The sequence below is a fragment of the Rhea pennata genome, chromosome 3 (assembly GCF_028389875.1).
Source record: "Rhea pennata isolate bPtePen1 chromosome 3, bPtePen1.pri, whole genome shotgun sequence".
NCBI classification, from domain to species: domain Eukaryota; kingdom Metazoa; phylum Chordata; class Aves; order Rheiformes; family Rheidae; genus Rhea; species Rhea pennata.
The window spans coordinates 125,712,480-125,726,637 of record NC_084665.1 but is presented as its reverse complement, the minus strand read 5'-3'; the positions used below and the strand labels follow the sequence as shown (position 1 = coordinate 125,726,637).

The 14,158-nt window shown below is 41.2% G+C and overlaps 1 protein-coding gene across 1 annotated transcript in view; it reads left to right on the top strand.

Moving 5' to 3' along the window:
- Positions 1-14,158, top strand: part of PKHD1 (PKHD1 ciliary IPT domain containing fibrocystin/polyductin) — a 264,433-nt gene that overhangs the window by 18,572 nt on the left and 231,703 nt on the right. Inside the window, exons 13-23 of the mRNA XM_062573127.1 lie at positions 414-549; positions 1,431-1,545; positions 2,332-2,607; positions 3,343-3,432; positions 4,398-4,491; positions 6,282-6,424; positions 7,427-7,557; positions 8,968-9,152; positions 9,303-9,441; positions 12,252-12,406; positions 13,467-13,651. Of these exons, the coding sequence (XP_062429111.1) occupies positions 414-549; positions 1,431-1,545; positions 2,332-2,607; positions 3,343-3,432; positions 4,398-4,491; positions 6,282-6,424; positions 7,427-7,557; positions 8,968-9,152; positions 9,303-9,441; positions 12,252-12,406; positions 13,467-13,651 (1,649 nt within the window). The remainder of the gene's footprint in view (positions 1-413; positions 550-1,430; positions 1,546-2,331; positions 2,608-3,342; positions 3,433-4,397; positions 4,492-6,281; positions 6,425-7,426; positions 7,558-8,967; positions 9,153-9,302; positions 9,442-12,251; positions 12,407-13,466; positions 13,652-14,158) is intronic.

The following is a 14,158-nucleotide window of genomic DNA, read 5'->3' as shown; positions in this document are numbered from 1 at the left end:
CAATATTTAGGTAAAGGTGGATATAGACGAGTTACAGCTGCTGTGGAGGAATCAGGGAAAAAGCTTGGGTGGAGCATTGTAGTAGGAAATTATTGACCATAAAATGGGGCTTGGCATATTTTGACCATGGCTCAGCACAGTACTTCTACCTGCAGGACGATAGACACATTAGCTGGGTTGGAAACTCTATTCTTAGGGGATTTTTGCTTTTTCTGGTTAAGGCTGTCAAGGCAGAGAGAATTCCCTAAAGCAAGAACTATGTTTCACCTTGGAGTGCAAATAGACCTGCAAATGGAGCCAATCTGTTATTAAAATCTTCTGTTCTGGCCTGCCTTCCTGCTCCACGGATTCTAGCATGTGCTCTGGGATTTTTGTTGGCTGCTACTGAGAAGATTTTTATTTTAACTTTCTAGGAAACAGAGGGCTTCTCTTTGAAGTCTGGGATGATGCATCTGATCTGACAGAAGCAGGCCCTGGATATAGATGGCAGTTTGTACCTGATGCCAGTTCCCCAGTAAGATTTCTGGCTGGGGCAAAGCAGTCGTTCAGGTACTCAGTGATCTTAAAGAGATGAAGCCATGGCAATCACCTTCAGCAGTGTGAGGCATAGCAGTCACACCTAACAGTTCTTTATAGCAAAGCCTGTCTGCTGCATAGATCATGTGAATCAAAGCAAGCCCTCTGCTCCAACTCCCCTTTGAAGCTCAAAATATTCAGTGAAATGTTTTATTTCTTTCCCTCTTTTTGCTTTCACTTGGTATTTTTGCTCTGCCTGGCCTAGGTGTGCTGAAACACCATGAAAGAAATAGCTGTGGAGGTAGAAACAGCTCTAGCAGAGGCTGCTTTGGGTTAGAGCTCTGGCCAGATGTAGAGGGTCAGATCCTTAGTTAACGTTGGCAGCGGTAGCTCAGCTGGAGCTGGTGGAAATAAACTAATTTACCCCAATCTACAAATCCATCTGTGAGCTGTGTTGGTGCCCATTACCCATGTCTCCTTAGAGACGGCTATGGAGAGCTGTGTGAAATGCAGGGACATCTTCACTTGTCTAACACTTCTGTGTATTTCTCAGTTGATCTTGTGTGTGATTTTTGAGCTTTTTCTTGTCTAGTCAGAGATAGGACTTCGCTTAAGAACAAATGCACAAAGAAATGTGTCCACCAGCAAAATCATACCTACTTTCTTGGAGGAATATCTCTCTCTCTCTTTCTTTTTTTCTTTTTTTTTTTTTTTTAAACCTTGAAAACTTTTCTCAAGCATAAGCACTGTTTAATCTGAAAACGGGTCATTTTGGGCAGTTTATACTGAATGAGTTTGTGTTTTTTGGTATAGATAGGTCCTACATTCTTTCCCTTTATCTGTATATGTGTGAAAATGGAGTTGGGGAGTGCATTAATTTTTATGTCTATTATAGATGTTTTGCTTTTGTTTAGCTCCAGGCTTCGTGGATTTTTTGTGGCTCCTCAGACCAACAATTACACCTTCTGGATTCAGGCAGATGGTCAGGCATCTCTGTACTTGAGTTTGTCCCAAGATCCAGATTATAAGGTATTACTGTTTGCACAGCAAAAATAAGAGGGTCAGAATGGGGAAGAATTTTATACAAGATCACAACATCACAAATGAGAATTTCCCCAGTATGAGTTAAATATGTGTGATTCTATTTGGTGTTTTATATAGGACCTTATCAGCAACTCAGTTCATGAAAGACTCACTGTTGCATCCAGAGTCTTTGAACGTCTTTTTTTGGGAGACATTTTTAGCAGTTCATCAGCTTGCTCCGTCTGTGCAAGGGGACCTGGAGGCTTTCTGTTCTACTTTCTTTTACATCCTCTTTTGCCTGTAGAAATTCCATCCTCTGAAAACATTGGTCTTCCGCTCTGTAGCACTGAGGGGATGCTACAGATAAAGCTAATTTGTCTCTTTAGGCTAGCAAAAGCATGTAAACCTTCTCCTTATCTCTTAAAAATCTCTGTATTACTGATTTTACAAATTTGCTATGCATATGATCTCAGAAGGCTTACTTACTTCTGTATTTGTGAGACATAGAATAGAAGTTATTCATGAAAAGCTACATGGGGAAGTGCTATTAGGGTTAGGATGAGCCTTAGAAATTACCTGCTTTCTGGTATTGCGCTCGCAGCCCTAAACCAAACCTTGATGAAATTATAGCTTTTCCTGGATAATAAAACTGAAAGCGCCATCCATTCACCCACTGCTATTAGTTACGATCACAAACCTCTTTTCTCTGTGTCACCGGAGCTGTGGTGCTGGACATGGTGACTTCTGGGGCTGGAGAAAGAGCTCTGATTGATTTTGTTGGTTTGGACATAGGTAAGAATAGCTTCTCTCCCTGCGGGCAATTCTGAATGGTCAGAGCACTGGGAAAAGAACTGGAGTGAAAGTTGGCAGCCCAAATCCCCCAAATTTGAGCTAACTGCTGGCTCGAGGTACTACCTGGAAGTGCTGCATCATGGCAAGGCACCTAGCAGTGGGATGAGAGTTGGCGTCCAGATACACAACACATGGCTGAATCCCCATGTGGTGAACACCTACTACCTGGAAAGACACGAAATTCGGGCTCATGCCTTGCAGCTTCCAGAAGTGCAGGTCAGTGCTGTGTGCTTGATCCTGGGAGCTAGATTGACCCTGATTACGCAGAGGGTGGCAAATCCTAATGTAAAGGCCTTGGCCCTGCTAGACATGAAAGTGTGTTCCCGCCTTCTTTTAACCTGCTGAGTTAATAAATAGCGTCACATGAGCTGAAGCTGTACATGGCTTTTAATAAGTATTGTCATGCTGACGTAAACTGTTTGCATTATAATCTGCCAATGTGTTGAGCTGAAAGCAGTGCTGACTCCCCCGAAGATTTACCTCGCTAATTCGTGACTTGCTTTGTTACCTCATGCTAATTTATACATTTTTTTTTCCAAACACACTTGAAGTGTGTGTTATCAGATTGGCCTCATTGCGATCAAACGATAAAAGCTTTCAGCTTGATGAAGCTGTTGGCAGTGAGGGAAGTCTGTCCTAGCAGCTAATTCTCAGAGCTGCAGATCGGGAGCTGGAGGGTATTTTTGTGGCTCTCAGTGCATCTGCACAAGTCGTGTTCCTTGTGGTCCTGCTAATCTGAGAACAGATAATCTCAGATATGCATTAAAAAAGAGAGCATGGAGACCATGAGCAGCTAAAAAGTAGCTGATGGTACTCTCAATTTACAGAAGCTTAAAATATGGGCCACAGAAAAGCTCTTTGGTTGAAGATCCATGTGCCATGTCTGAATTCTATATATCTTACGCAACTCATATCTATTTTAATTTGTTTATTTGCTTCTTTGCCTGTCAGATGTTGACTGTATTGGGTACCGGGTGGTTCAGCATCTCCTGGAACAATACGTACAGCAACATGATTCCCACAAACGCTACTGCTCACCAGGTGGGTGTCATTAAACACAGAAAATTGAGTCTCTGCTGCAGTATAATTGATGGAGCTGTGGCATTTAACGGAGATCAGGACCTAGAGGTAGAGATAAATTTTGTATGGTTAGTGATGATTTTTGGTATTGGAGGTGTCTCTGGGTTTTTTTTGCACTGAATCTGCTTGGGATTCTCCAGTGTATCACGGTGTCTGATCTTGGCCTCCGCTGTCTGCCATGAAGTCCATGTGTTTGGTGCCTGGTAATCAGCAGTTTCACGCATGGGACCTCGCATACACTTTAGACGTGTAGCCTGTGGCTCCTGACTTCAGACAGGAGCTCTGGACTGGCTTATTTGGAATCATTGGTATAGAACAAATATATACTTGATAAAGCAACTGTAATCAGTGGTGGCCACTGTCAAACTTCTCTTCATGTTTCTGCTATGTGATAGTTGTCAGACACCCAGGCAGCACAGCTAGTGGAGCCTGGAGGGGCAGTCAGATGCCTGGCCTCTATGGGGCTGGTTGAATTGGCAAAAGAGTTAACTGGAAATTTATTGCACTGTAGTACCTAGGATGATGACAGTTATCTGATGTAGGATGAGCTGAGCCACTCTAATGCAGTCGGTTGAATTGACCAGACTCTCCATTCAGTCATCTGCACAAAGGTGTCTGGTACCACCTGAGATGTCCCAGGCTGTCCAGGCCATCCACACATGACCGGTGATGTGTGGACCCTTCTGATGAAGCTGCCAGAGGCCTATGGGATGCCTCCTACTCCCTAACAGCACCCTCAACTGGAAACTCAAACTCTGTTTTTTAGCTGATCTTTACCGTTTGGCTGCCTGCTTCATTAGAGTTGCCTTCCCATCCATCCCTGTTTGATTGAAAAAATGCAGTGACGACTTAACATGTTGAAACTTTTTGCTGAAATGAGCCAGTTGCTATTGTACTGTGACTGCGTTTCACTTTCTTTTTCCAAGGTACAAACAGCAATAGAGGAACTCCTTTCTGTAGGATGTGAAACTGAGCCATCTTCTGCTAAAATCCTTTTCCGGAATGGCTTTGAGAAAGGTAGTGATTTTCTTTGTCAAATAAGCAGTATTTGCTGTGATAGTTGATTCTTTTTATGATATAAACGTACTTTTAATAACAGTAAATATACATATTTATAGGTTTTATATATGATGCCCCTTTTCCCCCTCAAGTATTCATTGTTTGTATTTATTGTGATGAACGAGTTTATGGTACTAATATTAAAAACATGATAATATAACAACAAAACTCTTCTCGTAATATATTATATGACTCAGTCATGTATTGCAGTGCACTTACCAGAGCAGCTAATATGTTTTGGTGGTTAGGAACATTACAAACAGAGATAAAAATGCAAGTCCTGGGGCATGTGAAATTATTTGTGTTTTAGTATATCTACTGGGGAAGCAAATTTGATAGAGCCCTAGCTACAGCTCCGGTTGATTCCAGCTCTAGAGATCTTTGCTTTCAGTCTTTCTTGATGACTGCTGTATTCATTCAGTGCAAATATCTGGAGTGTACTTGACTGGTCATGCAAGATATAAAATACTAGCTTTTGTAAAAGTTATCTATAACTTTCTAACATGAAGGTATTGCACCAGTGAGAAAGTAACTCTCTCATGTGTCAGGAATGCCAGAAAGTGGCTCCCTAGAGAATTCTTATTCTGTGCTTATATTCAGTAAGGACAGAGAACAGGTCCCAGTCAGTAATATAACGTATTTGGTGACTGATACTTCCAAGTGGAGAAAACCAACAAGTTAATTAACTGGGAAGAGATGGAAATACTAGGCATAAAAATGAAGATAACAACTGGACATTAGTCTGATTATGTGATCCCAAAGCTACAGTTCTGCCAACAAAAAAGAGAATAACTTAAGGTAAAAGCTGGTGATAGTTCAGCAGTAAATTGGGAATAAAAAAATGATATGTAAGAAATAGAGCAAAGGGAGGGCTTGATTTTTTTTTAATACTTTCTACATTTTAGACAGAATTAAAGGTATCATAACAACAATAAAATTCTAGTGAACAGACTCTAGGGCAACACAAAAAGTCATACATGTTTAGACCTACAGTTCACCAAACCCAGTGTTCTGTCTTCAGCAGAAACGAAAATAGGTGCCTAGAAAAGAAAACAAAATAAAACAAAAAAGACCTACATGAACATGTATCTTAGTTCTCTCCAAATACAAAATTTTTTCATCCCAATCAATTTCTTGAGCCTGATAATATGTTTTATTAATTTAATGGCCTTCGGTGGTGCTGCCTTCCAAGTACTTGCATGGCCTCCCCTTGAACACAGCTAAACTTATTACATTCATAATATCTTTCAGCAAAGATTTTAGCAGGAACTTGTCCCCTATTATATTTATCTGATAGACCCTGTCTTTTACTGGAGGAAAAGGTGAATGGTTAGTATCTGCTGATGGAAGAAAGCCTCTTAAATGCTAGGAACAAAAGAAATCATAGCAAGTTCTTGTCTGTGTGGTTGACAGCCCTGTGGAACAAGCTCCCAGAGGGGAAAGTGCATTCTCTATTGCTTGATATATTGATTTACAGCTTTGACTGTGCCTTTTCTGTAAGGAAAGGCTATATTTAGTCAAACACCTTGTTTGGCTCAAGACAGTATTTGACATAAAGGTTTATGGCTCAAACAGGGATCTAATCGTCCTTCTTGCCTTTCAGTTTCCTTTTCCTAGGAGACAACTGCCATGTGAACATTCAAAATTTATCTGAGTAGGAGAATTCATAAAAGTAGGACTGGATTCAAAAAATTTTGAATACATGTTGCCTATATTTTCATCCCCTTTCTTTTCTCTTTAATCTCTGTCAGATACAAAGGACTATGTCACCTCAGGGCACATCATCAGTAGGATTAAGCCCTTTTGTGGGCGTTTCAGTGTTTACAGACCAGAACAGCTGGTGAAAACTTCCCCACCAATTTTACCAAGATATGATCTCACTGAATACACACATGTAAGTGGTTGCTCTTGTTCAGTATGTTGTGTTGGGGAGCGGATACACAGAGCCAAATTAGCAGCATAAAATTACCCAATCTATTTAGTTTTCCCCCAGACTCATATAGGGTCGTGTCTCTGGGCTGTGGTCACAGGTCATGGATAAAGTAGAGTGAGTTTCTTTACAAAGCGATGCTTGATTGAGTAGTTTGAGACCCCTGAGAAATGGATATTGTCTAGCACAGCTGGCTTCCCTCTGCTCCTAGGGGTGCAGCCCCTGATAAGAGAGAGGAAGGTGGGATGGTGGTATTCCTTCATGGTGTTGGGAAAGGGTGCTGGATGCAGAAATGGCCCATCTTTGATAAGACAGAAAACGCTTACACTTGGGGTCTCCTCCGACTTGCTTCTCTGGTCATTTTCTACATCTACTCTCAGTAGCAGCAGGGTCTCAATCTCAGCCCTTCCTGTCTCCCCTTCTTTGCTACCTGGGGGAAAGTGAACAATTGGATTTGAAAGGAAGGAGGAGGGAGTGAGAGCAGCACACTCCCCTCCCCAAAGCCTCCAACAGTTCTTCCAGACTCTTTCCAGTTCCCCTTCATAAACCTCTTCTAGTCTCATTTCCAAACACCTAAGCTGTCAGCTGCTAAGGTGTCAGCCTTCCCCAAACCTTGTACCCTGGAAATCTTCCACTCTCCCTTCCTCACTCAGTGATCCTTAAAATACCCACTGGTGCTTCCCAGCTATCTTATCCCCCTAGACTTCACTGAAGTCTTAAGGGATCAGTTAAAGTCCACAAAGTAGCACACAGGATATCCTAAATGTCAGGGCACCATCTCCACTAGGCACATTCAGGCTCCTTAGCCTCATGGGGCGAGACCTGTTGCTGACCTTGAACAAGATCCTTCCCTACTAATGTGAGGTGGGATTGAATCAGAATGTATTCTGTTCTACACATGTGACATATATATTATCAATATTTTGATTTGTGAAAAGTTTTTTTTTTTCCACTCTGTTTTTGCAGGTATGTTTTGCACATAAAGGACATATGAGCAAAATTCTTCATATCTCAGTGTCCTACACCAATGTCTCTTTCCATTCAGTGAAGAGGAACCTCACCTGCCAATGGGATTTTAATGAAAGTCACCTAGAAAGGTATCCAGTTACTATCTTACTGTGTAAAGTGTCATCACTGGAAACTAAGTATGTTAGGAAAAGTGGGCATAGCAAGTTTTTATTTGAACAGGAGTACATCATCAGTTGTGGTAAATTGAAACAGGTCCTGTCCCTACAGAGACATGCCTTGAGCTTACTTTCAGCTCTCCTGAAAGAGGAAATATACTTAATTTCTGTCAGTACCAGCTTTGTATATGTCAAACCCCAAGAGAGTGATAATTTTATTTTACTATTTGATTTTTGTCTTTTGCTTTGTGAGCACTGCACAAAGCAGGTCCAGCCATCCAATGTTCCCAATTCCAAGAAGTGGGAATACTGTCTCCAAGGATGTTCTGTTCTTTCAGCTTTATTAACTACTTGAAGCAATAAGATCTGAGAACTTCCTGAGTAAATTTGCATGTTCTTTGTTGTATGCACTGTCTCACCGTAGTAATGCACACTGGCTGGAGACCTTGTTTTGTTTCTAGCAGGCACATCAGAAAGTTTCAAAGGCATTAATTTATTAATTTCCTGGTTTCTTTGGGAACACCTGGTGAATTTTTGCAGAGAGACAATATGTACTGCAATTTTCTGTCAGAGAACTTATGGGACCATAGGTAGATAATGTTTTTGGAAGTTGATATAGTCCTTGTTTTGCTTAAAATAAATAGGTGAGAAAACTTTCTGACAAATGTGAGGGTGGGGCAGGCAAACTGAAAGAATCAACAGCCTCTGAAGAACTTCTGGAAGTGATGTTGGGAGCTTGGGTTTTTTTGTAAGGTTCAGCAAGGGATCTGCATGGATGGGTGGGTGGATCTGGAAGGGGAAGAGGGGACAGATTCCTGAAATAACATTCTTGTAAGAATTTGACTCCTGGGATGGAGGCTGATGGGTAAACATGGCATGATTAGGAGATGGGCATGCTCAAATCTGTAGTAGTCTAGATTACTGTTTATGTTCATTACGTGCTGAAGAAAGCTGAAGCCTTGAGCAGCATCTGGTATTCCCAAGGGGTCTGAACTCTAGACTGAATTTAGGTAAGCTAGACCATTTTATGTGTGGACAAGAGCAAAGCACTACTTGAGATTCAGGATCTGGATAAGCTGCTGTGTGTGGGTAGCAGCTGTTCTGTCGAGGTCATTGATGCTATGGAAGTGTTTTTGCCAGAAATAGAGCAGCGATAGTCTTTACCGCATGCTGAATCTCTTGATGCAGAGGAGGATATCTAAGCAGAGATGTAAAGAATTCTTTCTCTCTGTGGGGCACCTATATGAAGCCAATGTGTTGTGTATGACCGTGGCAATAGTAATAGCAAGAGTACATGAGGTGATCTGGAGGCTGACACCTCCAGCACCTCAGTCAGTTGTTGCAAGCAAGGAAGGGAGGACCAACCCTAATAATATCTTTCAGCTGGACATTCACCTGCACTGACCTCTGGAAGGGGTGCGTGAATCGTTCTGTGCTCCTACAGGACCTCCCTGCCCGGTCCCCGGTGTTTGTGCATCAGATTGATTTGCCAATCCCTGAGATGCAAAAGGAGACCTCCAAGTCATATTACCTTGATGAACTTGTCATCACAGACAGCAGTATGACAGGTAAAGGAATCTTTTTTTTTTTTTCCTGTTAATGTTGCTCTCTCTCCAGGACCCTCCATGCAAAACTGAAGTATTTGGTAGTAATATATACAGATATAGTAATACCTGTTTTCCTGCTTGTAAGGTATGATTATCATCTTTTCCTTTCAGTTTCTCAGAGGGATCCCAAATCGTCTCAGCCAGATGAGAGGATAATTGAAGCAGTAACTGTGGTGGGGTCTTCTCCTACTTACAATGTGTCCTTCCTGGTATCTGGCTGTGGTGCAAGTCTGCCTCTTCTCTCACTAAGGTAGGGACAGTTAGTAGATTATCTCATATCCTGGAGTACCTCTTGTAATTCCCCTGATGTGTAGATCTGGTGTCATCCAAGCCAGGACATGAGAGGCAGTCTGATCTGAATGGAAATATCCTTGGAGTCTTCTCCTCCAGTCATCTCAGTCTATGTTCGTCTTGTGTGTAGACTACTGAATCCTACAAGAATGTCTGTACTCAGTGGGTGGTATACAGCTCGAAATTAAACTACCTAATTTCAGTCTCAGCCTGTGGGTGTTTGGGGTTTTGGTGACCGTGTAGGAGCTTGAACATACATTTTTTGACATCTTAAGTTATCTGATTCTGATATTGAGGCTGCACTGTATGAACAGGGTGCAGGTGCCTAATGTATTTCAAATACCTTGGGGTATCTGAAGATCCAGAGAGATACCCTCAACACCTCTAATGACAGAAGTTGCCATGCTCGGAAATGAAAACCTACTTTATTTGTCTTTATTTAGAGAGATGGTTTCTACTTTGGAAGTCCCAATAATGAACTTAGAGGGAGGGCCCTATGCAAACGAGATCAGAGAGAACAATACTGAAGGACTAAACTGAGAGAGAACAGCCCTTTAAAAACTGGATTATATTCAGATGAGTCAGCAAGGACCTGATGGGGCCAGAGCTGATGCAAGAGAGAGGCTGAAATGATGCAGCCTCTGCTCTTCTGCAGTGGTCAGCTCTTGGTTTGGTTCAGTGGCTCACATTCAGGAGAAGAACACGAACCTCAGCTCTACTGTGACTTAAATTGGTTTCTCACTTTCTAATCTCTCCCCTTTAAAACAGAAACAAAGAAATGTAACTTTTAGTTTTGAGATTCCCTGTAACACAGCAAAATATATTGCTTGGTAGAAGGGTTATAAAAACAGATTTTTCCTTTCAGAAGTGGTTAAGATCTGAAGAAAATTAGGCAACTGAGCCTGATCGCCAGAACAGCGAAGTATTTACACCTTCCAGTGAAATCTGTGGCTTGAGTAGATTTGCCAGTCGCCTGTTGAGGTTCAGAGAAACACAGTCCAAGTCAGTACAAACAAAAAGACCGACATGACCCAGGTTACACATCAGTATTCCCAACATGGTGACTATTCAGGAGCAGTTCAGGTCCTGCAAAGTCCACATCTGAGCAGTCATTTTGTAAAATAGTTAAGCTATCATTCAAACATAGTTGCTCTACAGAAAGCAATTTATAGGATTAGCACAGCGTAGAGGGATTAGACCTATAAAAGTCTCTCTTCGAGGAATACCTAGTTGCTAGGGTCAGGTTTAGTATTTCAGCACAAATTGTCAATGATAAAGGCAAGGATGAGAAGATGGGGGAGCACTTGTGAGATTCGATGAGTATAAATTGTGATATAATCAATAAAATTTTTTATTTTTTTTTACTTGCCTTAAGACTGGCACTGGAATGCAACATACTGCATTGAACAAATTTTTAAAGCGGTTTCAGGAAAACTGGAAGAGAAGAGCTGTAAACATGGTTGTGGAGTGACAGAAAATGTCTCGGAGAGAAAGATTTCAGAAGTTCAATCTATTTAGTTTATCAAAAAAGAAGATTAAGAGCTGGATTAGTAATAATAGTACCTCTCACCAGGGGGAAAAAAAATGCTTGGCATTGGTGGGCTTTTATATTTCACAGAAAGACACGAGCAAAATCAATGTATGATGCTGCAGCCAGACTGCAATGAGAAATCAGTGCATGCTTTAAAAATGAGCAGGCTACTTGCTGTCTTTGGATATTTTCAAAATGAAACTGGCTCTTTCTCTTAACTGAGCTCATGCTATGCTTTAGGTCTAACATAAGGTGCTGGTATCAGAGCCAAGGCAGTGCTGAATAAAATCTGATGTACCAGCTGTAAGTTGGACTAGGAAGCTCAGAGGTCCTTTAAATTTCATATTCTGCAAATTTCATCGGCTGAATTCCAGAATTCCTCTTCCCCCCCCCCCCCCCCGGAGATTTTAGCTGCTATGTAGACACATAACCACACGGTGGCATCATTGTATAGCAGAGTTTTTTTTTTTTTTTTTTTTTTCCCTTCGTTCAGAAAAGGAGAAAATTTTAGTAGCAAAATAGAAAATATTTCGGGTCTTAAACTGGACTTCGTGTGAACTAAGATATAGCAATGACTGGAGACCAATATTGTGTAATTCAGCAGTGCTGAGGTTTTGATAAACTGCAGACACTGCAGAATAAAATGTGAGTTATGCATATGTAGAAGGAGGCAAGAAAATTCCTACCTTTATCACCTGCTGCTGCTGCTTTGGCTGCATGGAGGTGGGCCTTAAAAATGCCTTTTTCTGAGCAAGATTCACTTGGGCTTGAGTTGTATGAACTATTTCCTCTATTTAAACATCATTTCCTGTTGTATACAATGCCAGCATCATGGGAGAGCATGCAGGGAGTAATTGAATCTATTAGGGCTGCAAATATATTCTTGTTAATTCCTTCAAGAGTGTTGCTCCCACATGTTCCTGTAAGGGTAGGAGCAAAGGGTCATGTTGCAGCTGCCTTGAAGAACTGTAGCTGCAGAGGTAAGAAACCCTGCTGCTGTTCAAAGACCTGTAGAACAAGGACAGATACTTGCTACAACTTGATCTAACCTGAAAACAAATATTTAGGGACTGCAGTAAGGGTCTGGTGAATATGACTGATCCCTCTAGTATCAGTAGGTTCAAGATGCCAAGACCAGATTAATTTTGTGTTTATTTTCTGCTGCTGGATACACAAGAGTGTCAGCAGTGGGGTTTCTGACTGCTAATGCCTTCATGTGAACCTTCTTTGTCATGCAGAGGGGCTTTGCTTCTGGATGGCTCTGAGAGAGATGACCACCTCTCTGTCTCCATGGAGGACGCAAGGATCAACCTCACCGTTCAGAGACTGCAAAAGTCATCTCCACCTATTGGAGGGACCTTCCGCATTCACCTGGCCAATACAGTCATCTCAGGTAAAAGACAATATGAGTAGAGGACTAGGATTTCCTTTGCAGGAAGCCAAGTGAAGAAGAGAGAAGGCTGAGCCTTGAAAACGCTCAAAGAACAGACTGGCAGGTCAAACCTGTTGGGATAGCTGCTAGAGCTTTGCGTTTATTGTCCTTAAAAACTGGAGTCAAGCACTACAGAGAGGGCAATATTTCTAGAGGTTATTATGGAATTGCTCCAAAATGCATTCAGCCACTCTGAAATGCTTACCTTGACATTAACAAATTTTGGATCAGAGCCTGACCTGGGATTTTGCATCATAAGGTTCCATTACACTGAAGTTTCTCCAGCACACATACTTCTGGTCTGTTTGACAATACTGGTTTTGCTCTAAGGCATGATTTTTTTTTCCTTATCAGAAACTTTTCCAAAACTGCAATCAGTAGCACTCCTCTTGAGTGTCCCTCTGCATTTCATAGCATCAGCCTACACATGAAACCCATGCGATATACCAGAGAATTAGTTTGCTCCCAGGATTACTGGAATTGTTTTGGTTTGCAGATATCACAAAAGCTTTTGTATGTAGAGTTGCTTGACTCGATTTCGTCACTTTTCAGATGGTTTAAGTTCTTCTGTGTTTACTTTAAACAGAGAGGTTTACAAGGACTTTTAGTGGGCTAAACTCAGCAAGTCTAAACATTAAATACTGGACCGCAAAACTGATGACTTGTAAGCTTATTTCTTATTTTATGATTTTTTTTTCTAACTACAATATTCATGAAATGACTTTATTTTGCCAAGACTTTTCTGAAACATCTCATGACTATAGCTGAAGGTGAACTCAACAGTTCTCTGCCTTAAAGATCCACTTTTCTAAAATGGACTCCATTCCTCTTGCCCTATTCCCTTTCCTTGTTGCCTTTTTCCTTCTTTCTTATGAATAAGTTTAGGGAGATTTATTGTATTTACAGTTTTGAATGGCTATGGGCCTTTATGTCAAAGGAAATAAGATGCCATTTGCATTTATTTGGGACTGGACTCTACAAAGTCTTCCTGATAGAAGAATCTTCTTGATCTCTTTTGCAGGTATCCCAGTGCACATTTCCTCCCATCATCTCCGCAGGCTTTTGCAAGACGCCACAGATAACTCGACAGCCCCGTATTTTAACATCAGTGACTTCACAGTGATCAAAGACTCAAGCTCTTGTTATGAAAACACCTGGACCCTAACTTGGAAAACAAAAACCGAGGACTTACCCATTGTTATTAATGTACGGCAATTTTTTTACAAACACACTCCAAATACCTTTCAGTGTCATTTATGGCCTTGCCAGTGTTTATTTTTGCAGAGGCAACTGTGAGACTGGAACCAAAACGTCCTCCTATTAGGATCAGCGACTTAAGTTTCAGATTAGTTGATTAAAAAAATAATTGTAATTACAGAATGAGAAATTTCATCTAACTCGTACTTCAGAATAAGAAGGCAAGAATGTAATTTCTGCACTTTATTGCAGTTTTGCACAATAAAGGGGTTGCTATACTGAAATGAAAGCTATTGTAACCGCAGTAGTATTTCAGTATAGTAAATGAGCTGAAGCTTAGTCCAGGTCTACGGCATCATCTCTTGGACAAGGAGGTCTCTTTCTGAGAACTGTTTTGTGTGGGTTGGTATCTGATTCTCATGAATCTCAGATAAAGGTCCAATTCACGTTGTCCCATCCCAAAGTTTATCAAATTTAAGTTTTGCTTCAAATAGAATGGTCCTTTCTGAATAAGGA